Here is a 20571-nt window from a genome sequence, read left to right as displayed (position 1 = left end):
CTGCAACCTCCACCTCCTGGGTTCAAGCGATTCTCCTGCCTCAGTATCCCGAGTAGCTGGGACTACAGGCGCTTGCCACCATGCCCGGCTAATTTTTGTATTTTTAGTACAAGTGGAGTTTCACCATGTTGGCCAGCCTGGTCTTGAACTCGTGGCCTCAAATGATCCACCCCGCGGCCTCACAAAGTGTCGGGATTACAGGCATGAGACACCACACCTGGCAGATTCCACTTTTATGAGATACCTAGAGTGGTCAACTCACAAAGACAGAAAGTAGAATAGTGGTTGCTAGGAGCCCAGTGAAGGTGGTAACAGGGAATTATTACCTAATGGATACTTTGAGATGATGAAATAGTTTTAGTGATGAATGGTGGTGACAGCTGCACAACAATACAAATTTACTTAATGTCAGTGAGTTGTACACTTAAAATTGGTTAAAATGGTAAAATCCTATGTATTCATGAAATAAACCCTACATATTTATCACATACCTATGTATCAGCTGGAATTTTTTTCTTTATTTAGAGTTCTTGGATTCGTGTAAAATACTTATCTATATTATAGACGTCTAATATAGATAAGTATTATAGCACTTATCTATATATTATTTTGCTATATAGTATAATAACAAAGATAAGTCTATAGTGTTTTGTTAATATATTAATGCTTGACAGAAAAGTGTTAAAAATGAAACATTATAAACAGTGTTATTCAAAACAACATTATTTGTAATTATTCCTCAAAGAGGAGTAAATTAGTTAACAGTACATCTATATGTAAAGGGATATGATGCAGCTCTACACATACTGATATGGAATGATTTCCAAGACACAATATTAAGTTAAAATTTAAAGCAAGGTCAGAAGAGAACATACATTATTGGCTATCATTTGAATAAAATTAAATATAAGAAATACACATGCAAACATATGTGGACTTGCTTATATATACACTGAGTTTCTCTGGAAGGATTTAAAAACCACTGGTAACACTGATGGCTTTAGGGAGGGGAGTAGATGCCTGGGGAAGTGGAATGAAGAGGATACTTCACTGTGTATTCTTTCAAAACTTTTCATTTTGGATTATCTATTCAAAAATAACTAACATTTTAGTAACAGAATGGAAAGGGAGAAATCCTCTATCTTGAAACTTTAAAGGCTATAAGAATTAAGATGGTGAACTGCTCAAATTATTTCACTAAACTCAAGAAAAAGAAAAGAAGCCCAGTTAATACTATTATTACTGTAGAAAAAAATGATCTGGAGGTCCCAGCTAATAAAACAGGGAAGGTAAATTAATTCATCAATATAAATGTTCAAGAATAATTGACAATATATTTGGAGATATGACATTATACAGTCATGCATCACTTAACAATTTCATCGTTGTGCAAACATCAGAGTATACTTACACAAACCTAGATGGCATTGCCTACTACACATCTAAGCTATATGGTATAGCCTCTTGCTTCTGGCTACAAACCTGTACAGCATGTTACAATACAGAATACTAAAGACAATTACAATACAATGGTAAGTATGTAAACATAGAAAAGGTACAGTTTAAAAAAACAGAAACAGTACAGTAAAAATACACTATTATAATCCTATGGGACCACCATCATATATGTGATCCTTTGTTAATCAAAACATCATTGTGAGGCACATGTACAGAGAAGCAAAGTTATCTTTATTTATAGATGGTATGACAATATACATAGAAACCTATGAGAATCATTTTTTTTCTTCCTTTAAACAGTCTCACTCTGTCATCCAGGCTGGCGTGCAGTGGTGCCACCTCGGCTCACTGCAACCTCCGCCTCCCCAGATTCAAGCGATTCTCCTGCCTCAGCCACCCAAGTAGCTGGGATTACAGACACATGCTACCACACTCAGCTAATTTTTTTATTTTTAGTAGAAACAGGGTTTCGTCATGTTCCCCAGGCTAGTCTTGAACTCTGGGCTTCAAGTGATCCACCTGCCTCGGCCTCCCAAAACGCTGGGATTACAGGTGTGAGCCACCACACCTGGCCAATCTATTTTTTAATCTAATAAAATACTAACAGCTTGTCTATAAGACCATAAAAGATAAAAATACAGGGTTAGGGGATGAGATCTCATTAAAATTAAACCCAAATGCCTATTAGTAAATTTAATAATATATATTTTTAATCCTACAAAAGACCTCTTTTGTTTTTCCTTTTCGTGTGAGATGGGGTATCGCTTTGTCACCCGGGCTGGAGCACAGTGGTGAGATCTCAGATCACTGCAACCTCCACCTCCCAGGCTCAAGAGATCCTTCCACCTCAGTCTCCCAAGCAGCTGGGACTACAGGCGTGCACTACTACATCCCACTAAGTTTTGTATTTTTGGTAGAGATGGGATTTCACCATGTTGCCCAGACTGGTCTCAAACTCTTGAGCTCAAGTGATCCACCCACCTTCGCCTCCCAAAGTGCTGGGATTACAGGCATGAGCCACCGCACTCGGCCAAGACGTTTTTGCTTCCAAACATTATAAGCTCAATACCACAAACCCATTGTACTTGCTAACATTTCTTTAACACAATTCTAAGTAAAGTGGTATTCCATAACTTTAGTCTTAATTATGATCTTAGGATTTAATCCTGTGAAGGTAATGTGGGGAGAGGGCCCTCGGGGATTATGAAATGATACTTCTTCATTTATTAGTGGGGAAGACTTCTTCCTATGTAGAGAAGTAGAGAAACTTCCCTTGAACTATTTTTTGCCCAGCAGTAGCCATTAAATACATGTCACTTAAATTTCCTAAATCCATATTCATAAATAGGGTCCATTGGTAAAAATTGGTGGAACTATATAAAAACTAACTTTTAATATGTAGGTAAGCAGGCCATCTTGCTTCTCTTAATTTTTCACTTGAAAATGAAAATTCATATTATAATCACTGGAGTAGGGTTTTTTTAATCCTTTCATATGTTTACAGTGTCATCCTCCTGTCACCTGACAATTACGTACTGTTTGCCATGAGTTTATTCTTTTGTTTAATCTGAATCAGTATTAAAATTTATCAAATGAATCAATGGGAGGAGGGCCCTGTGCCCACACTACCTTCACGGGATTAAACAGTAAGACCAACAGACAACTTCACATCAGAAACAATGAGAGCCAAAAGACAATGTATTGTGAATTTCAAAGCAGTCAGATAAACAGAATTCCATCTCCAGCAAAAATACTCGTTAAAAATAAAGGTTAAAAAAACTTCTGCTTCTTTAGCTAATGACAGACCAGTGATCTCAGAGAGAACTAGAAAAACTAGAGTATGGGGCAGAGGGGGGATGGGGAAGCAAAGGGGGGTTGGGGGTGTTGAGGTACCCAGAAATCTGATGCTAATTTTTTAAAGCTCCCCATGACAGCTCTGACTTATAAAGCTTCCCAGATAATTCTGCCACAGAGCTGGGTCTGGGAACCACCAACATAAATGATCTCAAACTATCTGATTACATCCTATAACAATATAAATAATGGGATGTAGCAGGATCTTGTATCTGGTGGGTATGAACTCTGCATGGCACATATACGCCTTATTGTAATACTTGGGCCAAAACATCAAAACAGACCTTATAATTTATGTAGGCATTAAAAAAGACAACAACAGTATTTGTTTCCTAAAAAGCTGTAAAAAATTTATGTCGGCTGGGCCCGGTGGCTCACGCCTGTAATCCCAGCACTTTGGGAGGCCGAGGCAGGTGGATCACCTGAGGTCGGGAGTTCGAGACCAGCCTGGCCAACATGGTGAAACCCCGTCTCTACTAAAAATACACAAAATTAGCTGGGCGTGGTGGTGGGCGCCTGTAATCCCAGATGCTTAGGAGGCTAAGGCAGAACTGCTTGGACCTGGGAGGTGGAGGTTGCAGTGAGCCAAGATCACGCCACTACACTCCAGCCTGGGTGACAGAGCAAGACTTCGTCTCAAAAAAAAATAAAATAAAATAAAAAAATTTATGTAAACTATAATGACCTAATTTTGAGTCTCATACAAATTTATTCCTGATTTTCCAAACCACTGCCTAAAATGAATGTGTTATATTTTTATTTATTTTACTTTAAGCTCTGGGATACATGTGCAGACTGTGCAGCTTTGTTACATAGGTATACACACATGTACCATGGTGGTTTGCTACACCTATCAACCCCATCATCTAGGTTTTTCCCACATGCATTAGGTGTTTGTCCTAATGCTCTCCCTCCCCTTGCCTCCAACACCCCCCACCGAATGTGTTATACTTTTATCATACAACTAAGCAAAATCAAGATGTATCAGTCTTGACTGTATATTAATCAACACACACAAAACCAAGATGTTCTAAAATTTAACAGTTTTTTAAAGTAAAGGAGCCATGAAATTAATGGCAAGGACATCCGGAGGTGACTCTTGATGCTTTTCCAATAATGACACATAGAAGAGTTACTTCAGTCTTAAGAAAAAGCAAAAGAATTTTTTAAAAAAACAATGCATTACAACAACCATCTATAAACATTCTGAAAAGCAAGGTATTTGGCATCAAGAATAAGATAAATCTTAAATATAGCCATTTGAGCTTGCAAATGATCTTACATCAAGTTCAGTTGTTTCTTTTTTTCTTGAGACAGAGTCTCACTCTGTTGCCCAGGCTGGAGTGCAGTGGCAAGATCTCAGCTTGCTGCAACCTCCATCTCCCAGGTTGAAGCAATTCTTGTGTCTCAGCCTCCCAAGTAGCTGGGATTACCGGCACTTGCCACCATGCCCCGCTAACTTTTTATATTTTTAGTAAAGATGAGATTTCATCATGTTGGCCAGGCTGGTCTCAAACTCCTGGCCTCAAGTGATCTGCCCGCCTCGGCTTCCTGAAGCAGTGAGATTACAGGCGTGCGCTACCGCGCCCAGCCGCAAATGGATCAAGTTTAAAGGAAAATATTAAATGGAATTTATTTGTACACAGCAAACACTCCTTGGAATAACTGTTTTACTAAGCAGCATCTTGATCACATTTAATGAGTATAAAATACAAAATTTACCTAAGAAGTAATGCCCAGAACTCCATTAAATTATCTGTACATTTCTGATTTCAGTAAAGCATGATAGGAGTGATGATTTTTGTTTGCTTTTGTTTTAAATAGAGTAAGTTAAAATACTTACCTGGGTTTCATATAAGTGGGCAATGTGAAATTGAACTGCAAAGGATGAGGCAAAATAAAAAATCAGTAATAGTACAGCAGAATTTGGGGCAAATTAAGTAAGAATAACAAAACATCAAACATTATCACAGTCTACACTATATAGATTTAAGTAATAGAAAAACGTAACTTTTATTTGCTTTTACTAAAATAGACCATACAAACAAACACACGAAAGAACATAATCATGATAAGAAACCACATGTATTCATTGTTGGTCATTATCAAATGAAATTTCTGTCAATGTAATTATTAAAATTAGCATTAAATCTATAGCAAGTGAATATGTTTTACAAAGTTCAAAATGGCAACATTAAGCAAATAGAGAAAACCTTTATAATCTATACATTTCAAAACACAGTATTTAAAACCTGAATCCCAAGTCAAACAAGAGTAAAATCAATATTTAATTAAAAAATATTAAAACCAAAGTACAAATCAGTGATGACATAAAAAACTCAAAGAGAAATAAGTTTTACAAAGACAATAAGGAGCCTGGTGTTGAAGAGTAACATTGGCTCAAAGTAGGTACTCTACATTTATTGTGACATCAGGCATTCTCATAGTTATCAAGTAATCAAGTAGACTGTCTAAAGTAAACTATCTAAATCAACTAAACTGTAATAGCCTAAAGTCTCTAAATAGAAAACATGCTCTCCCATTTGAGTGATCAACCACCTTGTAGCACTCATGATGGTTCAAACTGTTTCAAATTCAGCAGTTTTCTGCCATGTGGCACTCATCCTACCTATGCAGACATTTTTCTCTCAAGAGTAATGATCTACAACTGAGATTTAAACAGAGTAGAATAAAACGAGGATTTACCAAAATATTTAGTTTGATATTTATGTGACATCCCTAAAAAATTATCATTCAACTGACTTACCAAAGTTACCTTTTAGGTACTAGACCATAATGAATTAAAGGATAATCAGTTGTTTTCTTATAAACTAATTTGAAAAGAATTTTAAGCATCTATATATTCTAGATGGTTTATACAACCTGGATATATAATTAAGAAAAACGTATGAATTGAAACTTTATAAATTACTAAACCAATGACTCAATTTGTTCAAATCGAACCTTATCTTAGAAACTGTAAAATATTGCTGCATGTTATTTTTCTACCGTTTATTCTACAAACACCCTAATCAGTATCGGATCCTGAATTTCATTTAAGAAAATAAAAATCCTTTGAATTTTCACAGGAAATTACCTTTAGTAAAAGTATGACGTAATTCATCTGGCTTAAATGATGATTTAATCCATACTATTTCTAAATCCATGTTATACTGAAAATTCTACAGGGTTTTCGCTGATTCAACAAATTCCTAGGGCATTTCTAAAGACTAAGACTACTTTTCACTAATATCTCTCTATACTCTTTTAAGTGATTTACAGGAGGCTAAGGCAGGAAGATCACTTGAGTGCAGGAGTTCGTGGCTGCAGTTGAGCTACTCTGGCACCACTGCATTCCAGCATAAGTGGCAGAGAGAGACCCCGTCTCAAAATGAAACAAAAAACAAAAACAAAAAAGTAACTTAACGCAAAATACTGACTTTTTAAAACACGAATCCTTTGTAGGACTGAAACTGTCATTAATTGCTCGATTTTTCTTATACCAATTAAAAATTTTATTTTTCGGCCGGGTGCGGTGGCTCACGCCTGTAATCCCAGCACTTTGGGAGGTCGAGGTGGGCGGATCACGAGGTCAGGAGACTGAGACTATCCTGGCTAACACGGTGAAACCCCGCGTCTACTAAAAATACAAAAAATTCGCTGGGTGTGGTGGCAAGCGCCTGTAGTCCAGCTACATGGGAGGCTGAGGCAAGAGAATGGTGTGAACCCCGGGGAGTTGGAGCTTGCAGTGAGCTGAAATCACGCCACTGCTCTCCAGCCTGCGCAACAGAGCGAGACTCTGTCTCAAAACAATAATAATAATAATAATAATAATTTATTTTTCAAGTAAGAGGTTTTTTTAAGAAATTCAGCATCAGTGAATATTTTTAAACCTTTTTACTGGATACTCTAGCGTATATTAAGTAAATACACCTAAATGCATATCGATAAACATATAATCAACCCAGTCTGCTTTTGAAAAGACACTTACATAGAAGTAGAAAATAATTGTTTGGAAAAAAATACTTCGTTAGAACATGCTTCATAAATGCATTCTTTTCTAATTAATTGAAAAATGTCAACTCAAACTTTCTAAATGATACATAAAACTATCATAAAAGTCACAAATGTCTTCATAATTACCAGTAATTTTTATCCCACACAGTAGGAATCAGTAAGCTATCAGATAAGAATCTATATACTCAGATGTTTCCCCAAAGACTAGCAAAATCTGTTTTTAATCCTACCAAGTCATCTACAATATAATACACAACAGAAAAAAATCAATCTTGTTCATTAGTGAAGATACTTTTAATTCAACAACTCACTTCACTGGCCTATCTATTTTAGACACAGGCTGTTCACAATATCTGGTCTTGCAGGTTCCATTTGTGTAAGTAGCCATGGCAACCAATACAGTTACATTAAACAATTCTAAAAGAAAAAATTGCACAGAATTTATCACTAACATTATTTTTATTTGCCATGAAGTGATCTGAATACATGTAGAAAACTACAGTACTTAATAATACTTACTTTCAGCATTGGACAAAGTGCAGGGATTACAGTCAACCAAAGCTAACTGAAAATGCTGCAAGAGGAGAGTGAGAAAGTTAATGCACTCAATTTAGAGTCACATAAAAGCATCTTAAGATACTTTTCAGGTATGTAAGGTCTAAAATAATAATAAATACATGCTGTGCAAATAAAATACACTAGCCTACTAACTAGAAATACTTTGAACATTTACTGCTGACAACTGACATGCTGTGGGGTTATTTTCTTGAGAAAGCTGAGAATAGAGAATTTGAAGAAGAATTAATTTTATCAAGTTATCCTATCTATACTTTTATTTATATGAAAAAGGTGAAGAGTTTTAAATCAAGTAAACAGGAAGTGTTATACAACAGTTTAAATAGAGAACATATCATTAGTTTTAAAAATCCAAGTAGAAGTCTGATGGTATTGTCAGAACACCACTGCTTATCTCAAAATGAGACATGGACTTCTGAAACAAAAAAATTACTATGAGAATTGTCATAGAGGGTAAAACTTTCCCTCTTTACTGATCTTTCAATAATCACTGTATTTAAGTGCCTTTTAAAATAGCCTGTGTCCAAGTTCATCTACCAAATATAACCGTCCTTTTACAATGTGACAATATATGTATAGAATTTGTAAAATTTTCCAGTCAACAATAAACCACTAATATAGTATCCACTTGTAATAATATCATATAAGCACATTAACATCAATGCATAACACTAATTTTTAGGAATGCATATTATCAAGAACACTGGGTGACATTTAATATCTAGTGTATCAACATTAAACAAGGTAGATAAATTAAGACAAACAAGTAACAGAGTTGGTATAAAATCTAAGTTAAAGATGAGTAAATCTCTTTAAACTCTTCTAAGTAACATTTCTACAAATGTATATTCAAATTTTCTGAGCCTCTACAAATTTTTAGCACTAAAAGTAATCAACAAAGTGGAAAGCATTAAAAAAAATGACCACAATAAATTCATTCCTATCTACAATCCAAAAATCTAAAGAGTTACTGATGTTGGCTACCCAAAAGTCACAAGGAAGGAAAAATTAGAAAACATCATTTGGTATGAGCACTGGCTATTCTTAATGTATTCATTCAAGAATGTCTCTTGGCCAGGCACAGTGGCTCACGCCTGTAATCCCAGCACTTTGGGAGGCCGAGGTGGGTGGATCACCTGAGGTCAGGAGTTCAAGACCAGCCTGACCAATATGCTGAAACCCCATCTCAACTAAAAATAAAAAATTAGCCGTTCATGGTGGTGAGCGCCTGTAGTCCCAGCTGCTCAGGAGGCTGAGGCAGGAGAATTCCTTGAACCCGGGAGGCGGAGATTGCAGTGAGCCGAGAGCGTGCTACTCCACTCCAACCTGGGCGACAGAGATTCCATCTCAAAAAAAAAAAAAAAAAAAAGTCTCTGATGTGCATGCATAATTAGGTCAGCCAACACTTGTAGTATTCTTAAAACTTAAAGCTGATTACATCTTCTGAATGGGTAAATTACTAACAAATGACTGTGACCCTTAAATGTTAAATGTTTAATTCATCTAACAAGGATTTATCAAGAGCCTATAATGCCCTAAGGACAATGCAGACACTAGGGATGCAATGGTCAACAAAACAAAAGTGAAAAATCATTTGCCATGGTTGACTGAATGAAAAAAATCTAACATTTGAACACTCTGAAAACTGCTTTTATTTTCCCTTGGCCTACTAAGCAGACTACGTCTTCAAACATCCGTTTAGTGTGCTACCACAGCAATAGAAAACAGACTATTTTAAAACGTTTGAGTACTATGAAAGCAAAGCATGCTTTATAATCAATTGCCTTCCTCTAGACAAAAAGAGCAGAAGAGTAGTCACACATTTTCAGACTGTACTACATCTCTAATTTGTCCTGTAAGCATAAATTAATATTCAGATAGATTCCTAACTGAGCCATCAAAGGATACAAACTGAATTGAGAAGAAACAGCCTTCAATATGGCAATATTTTAGTTTTACTATTTCGCTGAAACCCCACAAGGAAGAATAGAGATGTAGAATTCAAATAGCCTAGCCTACATTTCATCTATCAGTAATTCAAGATTCTGCAATGAAACCTGGCAGGAGTATTTCTTGACCATGCTTTGTGTAATTATTAAACAATCTTAAAAGCAGCAATTAAGTTACTGATGCACTATTTCAAACTCACAACACTATGAAATACCAAACATTTCCAAACATAGGAAAATTACTCAGCAAGAGAATACACATTGGTTGGGCACAGTAGCTCACGCTTGTAATCCCAGCACTTTGGGAGGCCGAGGCAGGCAGATCACCTAAGGTTAGGAGTTCGAGACCAGCCTGGCCAACATGGTAAAACCCCATCTCTACTAAAAATACAAAAATGAGCCGGCATGGTGGCGGGCGCCTGTGGGGGAAAAAACGAGAATCTGTTTCAAAAAACAAAAACAAAAAAAACCCACAAATGAATACACATTCAAAAACATCCACTATGAGAATGAAAGAACTTACAGAATAATTACTAAGTGTTCATAAGAAACTAACACCATTCTACATAAAGAAAAACACTGATACACCATTCAGCACTCTTAAGAGAGATGAAGAACCGGGGTGGGGATAACATGACCACAAAGCCTCATTTCCAGGACCTAAGCCAGATGCAAAATAGATGTACCTATTAACATATACACCAGTATAAAGGACTATCAATTATGATAACCAGCCCACAAACCTGAAAATATCATGGTAAAATATCCAGCACCCTTCCCTGCAACCAACAGAGGCAGCTAGGAAACATCTGTGCCTCTCACTGAAACACTGCAGTGCTGAAACTGGCTACTGCTGTGTGAAATAATTATTATGCAGAAGAGGCCTCTGCAGTTCAAAGACTATATACAAACCTGAAGGCGGAAAGCAGTCTACAGAAAATTAGTTTCCAAGCAAGAAGATTTACTTATGACTTTTTTTTTTTTTTTTAATGTTATAGAGATTTCCTTTTTATGGAGCACTTCTGGTCCAATTTAACGCAAGGTTTGATTCATTACCATTTCTGTTGACATCTTTATCACCAAAGTCACCTTTTGTTTTAAAAGCCTTCAACGTGTTCAATATTTCAAAATAATGTTAGAGTATTTTGCCTAATACAGCCAACGAACTTTATTTCTATTGGGGGGGAGAAATCTATATTCATGTAATTAACACATAAAACTTGAGTTTTAAGACTTTATTTCCCTTTAAATTGTTTTATTTCTAGGTGTATATAGTCTGGTTATCTCATGAATCTTTTCACTTGTAGAACCCTTCAACTGTATTCCCAATCCCGAAAACAAGCAACGGGATAACTTTTTGCAATTGACAAATTATGTATTTAGTTATAAGTAATTAATTTGGAGCAATGTTTGGATTCCAGTACCAATCTAGAATGTTCTGATTCAGTGGGTTGTTGGCAACAACCTGCAAACCAGAAAAAAGCTTATATAAGTTATTCTAATATACAGAGTTAAACCACACTACTCTATTTTGAAGTTTTTAAATTATGTGCTTGCCCCAGAAACCTTTATTTCAGACTACATAAACAAGGTATGTATAGTTGATACTGCTGTCTATTTCCAATTAAGGTAGACACATGGCATTTTAGGACTGACACGCTGGCAACCAGCTTTTACCAGCTTTTATCTTATGCCAGGCATGCCTCTATGGCTATTCACCTACAGAATACAATGTTCACTGAAATTAATGCCTTAATAGGATTTTTAAAATTTTAACCTGCTCTGAGAATACACAGAAAAGACAACTCCATAAGAGAATCCAAAAAGATATAGAGGAGGAAAGTAAGAAATGAGTTGCTTCAGGCTGAGGAAACCACTGAAGTTATTTTTACAGAGCATTATAAAACAGGGTTATAATGACCATTTAAGTGAGAAAAGGAAAGGTGTGCCAGGTACTGTTGCATGTCAAAGATAAATCATTTTTTTCTTATTCATTGTTACAGATTGCCACATTTCTAAAATTATGAATTTAGGGTGGGGCATGGTGGCTCACACCTATAATCTCAGCACTTCGGGAGGCCAAGGCGGGCAGATCACTTGAGGCCAAAAGTTTGAGACCAGCCAGGCCAACATGGCAAAACCCAGTCTCTACTAAAAATACAAAAATTAGCAGAGTGTGGTGGCACACACCTCAGGTGGCTGAGGCATGAGAATCGCTTGAACCAGGAAGCCAAGGTTGCAGTGACCCAAGATCGCGCCACTGCACTCCAGCATGGGCAACACAGTGAGATTTCATCTCAAAAAAATAAAATATTACAAAATAAAATAAAAGTATAATTTGAAACCAACAAACTTGATTCCTAAAATGAATAGTCTATGGGTAAGAATAGAGAAATGCCTTAGGATGTCATGGTACTTACTTTAAAAATGTGGTCTCTAAAATGAGATACAGAACTGAAAATGGTTAAGTTTTGGTGGGGCTTGTGAGCCATGTTCCTGGTCAAGATGATCTGACTGAGATTCTCCCAAAGCCCTCAAAACTCAGTTCTGATTTTCTTTGTAATACAAGGTTATTACAACTGTTTCCAGGAGGGAATCTACTGCATACCAATAACTTGCTAATAGCTAACAAATCCTAACGATCTTCACTCAAAAAAGAGGCTTCTTTTTTGAAGTTTACCAGCCGGTCTCTTCTAAAAATTTAACAACAACAACAAAAAAAAAGCAAGACAAAACACACTGTATACTGAAGACGTTCCAAATCTTAGTTCCAGCTCTTCTTTTTGGCTCCAGATTTCTATCTGTGTACATGAATATCTGATATTCCTCAGGTACCTCCAAATCAATTTACTCCCAAATGACTTATCTCCATTCAGCGCCTTTTCACCTCCTAAACCCAAAACCGGCTGCTACTTTATTTATCCCCTACTTTTTAACACAGTAAAGTGGTCTGAGCCCGTAAATGGGGAATCTCTTCCCACATCAAGTCAGTTAATAAATCTCTTTAAGATCTCTAGGATACATTCATTACCTTGCCCCCATCCATCCTAAGAGCAACCATTTATCTTACAGCTCTTGCTCATCTTTCTTCCTGCAGCTGTATCCTACCTAGTCTTCCAACTCTTCATTTCTATCATACTTTATAAAAGTATAGGTATGCAACTGACTAGAAACTTTTAAAAACTGGTCCTAGTTTGCATCTAATCTATGTACACAAAATGATCAGAATATAAGTCAACTTAATTTCCAAGGTATTTCTATCCAGTAAGCAATTTGTATTCATATTAGAGTGAGACTGATATGTACACAAATTACTAATACAAGGTGAACATGATACATAGTTTATAAAGGCGGATATTGCAAAAATTTGCACTGTAGAATATCCTTTTAAAACACAACCTTTTTTTTTTTTTTTTTTGAGACAATCTCACTCTCTCGCCCAGGCTGCAGTGCAGTGGCGCAACCTCGACCTCCTCAGTTCAAGTGACTCGTGTCTCCGCCTCCAGAGTAGCTGGGATTACCGACACACGTCAGCACGCTCGGCTAAATTTTATATGTATGTATGTATTTATTTATTAGATGGAGTTTCGCTCTTGTTGCCCAGGCTGAGGGCAATGGCTCGATCTTGGCTCACTTTAACCTCCGCCTCCCAAGTCAAGCGATTTCTCCTGCCTCAGCCTCCCAAGTAGCTGGGATTACAGACACCCGCCACCATGCTGGCTGATTTTTTATATTTTTAGTAGAGATGGGGTTTCATCATGTTGGCCAAGCAAGTCTCAAACTGCTGAACTCAGGCCATCCACCCGCCTTGGCCTCCCAAAGTGCTGAGATTACAGGCATGAGCCACTGCGCCCAGCCAAACAACCTTTTTTTAAATGTGACAATACAGTGACTGCTACACAAAGCTGCCTTTGAAGACCAAATATCTGTAACGCCCTTAAGTTGTTATAAGATAGCACCAGAAATCACTTTTTAATTAGAAATGACTTCTGTAGTTAAAAATATACTAGAAGAGAGAAAATTGTAACACAGGGAACCTGGAATCACCTTAACTCCTCAGTTTCAAAGAGAAAGAATGGTGCTACTGTACATATATGAGCAGTCATGTACTTTTCAAACAAGTATTTTGCAGGTATTGAAGTATTTTGGCTGCTTTTACTAATTCACACTTGAAGGCATGCTATAGAACTCAGGGCAGAAATAATATCAAACAGAAAAACAAAATTGGGCAGGCAGAGAGAAATAGAGAAAGCATTATTAAGTGGCCAGAAAAATAAATTAGGAGGTTGCCTCATATCAGAAACTATTATCTAGGAAATTGGTAAAGTACAAGCTGATGAGTAGTAGAAAAAGAACAGGGAAAGGATGATTTTTTTCTACAAGTGAGAAAAAATAGAAAACAAAATAAACAGCAATGACCATCCTCTGCCAAAAAGAACAGTGATGTTACACTCAGGTGAAACTGAGTTGTACTGTCAATGACTAAAAGGAAAAGGAAGATTTAAATCAAAGAAAATAAACTGGCTTGCAGTTTCCTCAATCATAATCCAATCTACTGCTAACCATAAAAAGCCAAGCAAAATCTGACTATATGAATTTTATGTATAAAGAACCAACAGTTATACCGAAGGAAGAAATACACAGTGTAACTAATACTAAAAAAGAATGTTCTTCTTTTCTTAAGACAACCAGAATAGTATGCTAATATTTTTTGGTATCTGCCTGGTGGTTTATCCAAAAACAGTATGTATTAAGAATTGCTTCAGTGAAGCATTTTAAATGTTAAATATGGTAGCAACGAAAAATGATATTAATTTGTGGATTTGGCCCTAAACTTAGTGACGTTGCTGTTGCTGTTACTCCAGTAAGAAAACCATTAAATAAAAAGTACAGGCCAGGCGTGGTGGCTCACGCCTGTAATCCCAGCACTTTGGGCGGGGGGGCGGGGGGCAATCAGCACTTTGGGAGGCCAAGGCAGGCGGATCACCTGAGATCAGGAGTTCAAGACCAGCCTGACCAATACGATGAAACCCCGTCTCTACCAAAAATACAAAAATCAGCCGGCTGTGGTGGCATGCTCCTGTAATCCCAGCTACTCAGGAGGCTGAGAGAGGAGAATCGCTTGAACCCGGGAGGCAGAGGTTGCAGTGAGCTGAGATCGTACCATTGCACTCCAGCCTGGGCAACAAGAGTGAACTCCGTCTCAAAAAAAAAAAGTACCAAAAAAGTACCAAAAAATAATGATTAGGCCTCACCATTTTTATATCCCAACCAATTCCTATGAAATCTATGAAGATTCTACAAATGCAGCTTCCATGATGAGCCAACACTATGCAGATCCTTTCTTGAAGAATTTCTTTCCCTTCCTGGTCCCATGTTCTAAGCCAAATCTCAGGATAAACACCAAATCTTACAGTTTTATAACTACCACCAATTATTCCAAGCTGTTGGGGGGTGGGGAGAGGATAGGACTTTTCTAGTCCCCTAAGAAAACTGAGTCATATGAGTGAGATGCCTTCCTCCATTCTTTCTCTCAAATCAAACCACTCAAGATTAAAATTTTCAAAATGCCAGTTGAAAAGGTGAGAGCTATTGAGCATCATAAAGGAAATAGGGCAGAGCAAGTACGGAGAAATAATAGCAACTTTCTTTTTTCTTTAAGAGATGGTGCAGGTGTGTGTGTGTGTGTCTCACACTATGTTGCGTGTGTGTGTGTGTGTGTGTGTTATGTATGTCTCACTATGTTGCCCATAGACCACAGGCGCACCACCACACCCGGCTAAATTTTTTTTTTTTTTTCTTTCAGTAGAGACAGAGTTTCTCCATATTGGCCAGGCTGTTCACCAACTCCTGACCTCAGGTGACCCACCCGCCTCGGCCTCTCAAAGTGCTGGGATTACAGACGTGAGCCACTTTGCCCGGCCCACAATATTTTAATTATATGAAACAAATGATCTGTGCATTCTACATGAATAAAATAATAAAAGACAGGAGGCATTTCAGATTTCAAAAGTGGTTTCTAAAAGGAGGTACATATAGATGATCATGTCTTCATGTATTCCTTCTGCCTAAATATCTTGGCATCAAAAAAATTACAATAAAATTCCTGAGTTTATACAGGGTAGAAGATCAAATGAGACACCTGGAAATGAAGTAGTTCCTAAAGAAGAGTATGGTACAAAGACAGTGGAACTGCTACTTCACTCAGAAGTTTCATGTCGAGTATAATAAGATGGGAAACATACTGAATGAATTGGTGAACTGAGCCATCTGGAAAAAACTGCAGTGTCTGTATAGAAAAAAATTCTGTTAAGTGATGATGAATCAAACCAGCTTTTTTTCTTTTCTTCAAATTTTTCAGCCTGTTCTATAAGTAGGCATTTTCTCATTTTATAGCCTCTTCCATTTTATTTATCTACTCATTTAACAAACACCAACACCCGGTAAAATGGCAAGCTAACACACAAGTCTCATTTGAGTTCAACCCATTTCCTTTGAAACATTTACTGTTTTCATAATTCTCATCTTCCCATCCCTTTCACATTAACTCCTTCAATCAGCACTTACCATACCCAAATACCAAATTATAAAAGGGGACTTATATTGGTATCTCAGCCAATGATCTACAGGTTTCCATAAAAAAGGCACCCTCTTTAGATGCCTACCTTTAAAATCCCAAAAAAGTTCTAAGTTGACATATTTTAGGAATATTTAAACATGTAAACATTAGGGAAATTTCCTATATAAGCTTCATGAAATAGATGTATTTAACGAAATGTATTTAATGACTGAAGAATAAGGGTGTCATTGTATCTTACTCTTCACATGAAGGAAATAATTTTAATAGTCTACCAGGATGTGAAAATTAGGGGCATTATATAATTAGGGGCATTATATATAACTATTTATCAACAGTAATATCCTTTTGTTGAAGTTATGGTAGCACACTGCTTCAAATATATACTGAAAATAAGTAACTGTCAATAATATCATTAAAGGATAATGAAATAAAAATCCTGAATTAGGCTGGGCATGGTGGCTTGTACCTGTAATCCCAGCACTTTGGGAGGCTGAGGCAGGCGGATTACCTGAGGTCAGAGGTTCGAGACCAGCCTGACCAATATGGTGAAATCCCGTCTCTATTAAAAATACAAAAATTAGCTGGGCATGGTGGTGCATGCCAGTAGTCCCAGCTACTCGGGAGGCTGAGACTGAAGAATTGCTTGAATCTGGGAGGCAGAGGTTGCAGTGAGCCAAGATCACACCACAGTACTCCAGCCTGGGCAACAGAGTGAGACTCTGTCTTAAAAACAAAACAAAAACAAAAACAAAAACAAAACAAACCCTGAATTAACTGTATGGCATTAACTAGGCAACCAAACCCAGCTTGAGGGGATATTAGCTGAAGCAGAGAAGAAGAACAACAAAGTACCTGTCACCCTGAAATGGACTCTGGTTTAGATAATATTAAACTAGTTCACAAATTAAGAATTGGTACCTCTACTGCTCACTAAACACATAAAATCTTTATTGGTCAATTTAACGTAAAAATAACGCTATATGAGTATAAAGTTTGCTGGGCATTAGCTTCGCATTTCTGAGGATGGGCAGAGGGACAAAAATACAAGGATTAAGTTCTAAGACAGGAAAATTTATTTCTCCAACAGTATCTCTGCTGGTCCCAAATTATGGTTGTTTTACATGACAGATAACTGAGACTAAAGAAGGGCTGAAACAATTCATTTGTAAGATATAAATTCTAGAAGATAACATCAGAAAAACTCTTCCAGACATTAGGCAAAGAGTTCATGACCAAAAATCCAAAAGCAAATGCAACAAAAACAAAGGTAAGTAGATGGGACCTAATTAAACTAAAGAGCTTCTGCACGAAAAAGAAATAATCAGCAGAGTAATCAGATAACCAATAGAGTGGGAGAAAATGTTCGCAAACTAGGCATCCGACAAAGGACTAATATCCAGAATCTACAAGGAACTCAAATCAGAAAGAAAAAAAAAAAAACAAATAATCCCATCAAAAAGTGGGCAAAGGATATGAATTGAGAATTCTCAAAAGAAGATATACAAATGGCCAACAAACAGGAAAAAATGCTCAACAGCCCTAATGATCAGGGAAATGCAAATCAAAACCACAATGCGATACCACCTTACTCCTGCAAGAATGGCCATGGTTTAAAATTCAAAAAATAACAGATGTTGGCATGGATGTGGTGAAAAGGGAACACTTTTACACTGCTGGTGGGAATGTAAACTAGTACAACCACTATGAAAAACAGTGTGGTGGTTCCTTAAAGAACTAAAAGCAGAACTACCATTTGACCCAGAAATCCCACTACTGGATATCTATCCAGAGGAAAAGAAGTCATTATATAAAGAAGACACTTGCACACACGTTTATAGCAGCACAATTTGCAATTGCAAAAATATGGAACCAGCCCAAATGCCCATAAACCACTGAGTGGATAAAGAAAATGTGGTATATACACCATGGAACACTACTCAGCCAAAAAGGAAGGAAATAATGGCATTCGCAGCAGTCTGGATGAAGTTGGAGACCATTATTCTAAGTGAAGTAACTCAGGAATGGAAAAACCAAACATCACATGTTCTCACTTAGAAGTGGGAGCTAAACTATGACAATGCAAAGGCGTGGAATGAGATAATGGACTTTGGGGACTCAGGGGGAAGAGGGGCAAGAGGGTGAGGGATAAAAGACTGCACATTGGGTACAGTACACACGGCTCAGGTGATGGGTGCACCAAAGTCACAGAAATTACCACTAAAGAACTTTACCATGCAACCAAACACCACCTGTTCCCCCAAAACTAGTGATATGAAAATAAAAACAAATACACACATATATTCATCTTTATATCAATCATGTGGGTGGCTATAATTATTCTAGTTCTTCAAACACAGAGGAAATCAAGAGTCAGAAATTTACCCAAGGTCACAAAGATATGTGGCAGGGTCAAAGTTTTGAAAACCAAGTTTGTTTGCTCTGAGAGCTGTTTACACAGCACCAACACAGAATTTCAGAGACACATTTTGTGAGAAAGTTATCACCAGTGACAGAAACAAAACAGGAGGCCCTACAATTTATTTCATGTGTGGGTGAAAAAAAAGGAATCTATTATGAAAATACGCTGTATTTAACTAGTTTACCATTCAAAAAGTATTATACATACTTGGGCGGAGGGAAAGGAAATGGGGTAGAGAAGATCTGATCTGTAACGGACAGATTGTTCACACCACTCCCCATACCAAAATATCCTTTTTACCCAACCTATCCCTCCATTGGATAACAACTACTTACAGATTTGAACACTGCTCAAAGACTAGGCATAACTGGTCTAAGAGCAACCACATCTCCTTTGATAAGAAATCAATTAGGAATGGCCATGTGGCCTATTTCTGGGCAATAAGATGCAAGGTGAAGTATTTTTGAAGAGATCAATAGGCAACCAGGATCTTTTCTCCTACATGAAATGATCATCATCGTTTACTATGCACTTACATGCCAGCATTACACTAAGCACCTAAGCCACTGCCCTAGAACATCTTTTTATATGAGATATGAAAACGGATGCATTTCACTTTGATTGCACGTGGCAACCATCTTATATCAAAGAGAGCAACTAGCCTTTAGAAAAAGCCAATACAAAACTGAGAAGAAAATGAATCCTTGATGAAACCTTGTATCAGTTGAATCAACCAATCCTGAAGGCTAGACTTCACATACGAGCATATTTTTAATTATTTTAACAAATTTGAGTTGGAGTTCCTGAGGTTACAGCCTAAAAAGCATCTATACCAACACACTGTGCTAGAAAACAGCTTAATGTTGTGAAAAAGTCATCAGAGGTTCCACATTTATCCAGATGAAGGTGAAGTATTAGAAAAATGGAAAACCACCTAAAGGGGGATATCATTCCTTCTATTCCTACCTTCACTTATTCTGAATGCTAAGCACTTTAGTAATAAACTAAAATACCTCTTCCTCTTTGACTAAAAATGTTCATGCCCAAATTCTTCTTAAAATAGGTAAGGAATACTAGAGAGAGGGCTGAAAAAGTCAACGTCAGGATGAGATAAAAATCAAACGAAACCTTCACACTCTAGGGATGAGAAATATCATGGACTCGTTAAAGGTAAAAGTCCCCCCAAAAGAAGGCTGCCCTCACTTAAGGCAATTTTGCTAAAAACACCATGACTTGACTTTTTAGACTTTCTACCTGGACAAATAAAAGTGGTATGCAGGAATGTTCCCACCAAGCATAAGTAGAACACTTTCAATCAGCCATGAAACACTGTTTCCCTTGATTAAAGGAGATTTTAAATATGGCCACCTTCATTTACATGGAATTTTGCATCTTTAGAATTACTTAAGGTATCACTGTACTGATACATGGATAGTCACATTCCATAATTTGGGACACATCTGATTGCTTTTCCCTTCAAATGTATTTCCTAAGTAACATTTACCAAACTGCTACCAAAAACACTTCTGCAACATAATAAGCATGTTGTAACAATATTGTGAAATACTTAAATGTTTATTCTGTACTATAAGACATTTTAAGAGTCTTTGATAGCTAATAGAAACTGCGAAAAAATGTGAGACAGCTTTACAAACTTATTTTCCAGTTCATATCCACTGACGTCTGACAGTATGGTGTCAAAAATGCTACTACTCTAA

At 36.9% G+C, this 20571-nt stretch overlaps 1 protein-coding gene across 10 annotated transcripts in view; it reads right to left on the bottom strand.

Annotated features, from left to right (window-relative positions):
• The window catches only part of KDM6A (lysine (K)-specific demethylase 6A), a 241204-nt gene that overhangs the window by 66077 nt on the left and 154556 nt on the right, over positions 1 to 20571 (bottom strand). For all 10 annotated transcript variants that reach the window (XR_001006367.1, XM_011982800.1, XM_011982801.1 and 7 more), the window contains 2 exons: positions 7849 to 7903; positions 5156 to 5190 (listed from right to left, as the gene is read on the bottom strand). Coding sequence is in view for 8 of the 10 variants with exons in the window: in XM_011982800.1 (XP_011838190.1) it covers positions 5156 to 5190; positions 7849 to 7903 (90 nt within the window). In the remaining 2 variants the exon portion in view is untranslated. The remainder of the gene's footprint in view (positions 1 to 5155; positions 5191 to 7848; positions 7904 to 20571) is intronic.

The sequence above is a fragment of the Mandrillus leucophaeus genome, unplaced genomic scaffold (assembly GCF_000951045.1).
Source record: "Mandrillus leucophaeus isolate KB7577 unplaced genomic scaffold, Mleu.le_1.0 Scaffold243, whole genome shotgun sequence".
Lineage (NCBI taxonomy): Eukaryota > Metazoa > Chordata > Mammalia > Primates > Cercopithecidae > Mandrillus > Mandrillus leucophaeus.
The sequence above is the reverse complement of the archived record's forward strand: the minus strand, read 5'-3'. Positions and strand labels throughout refer to the sequence as shown.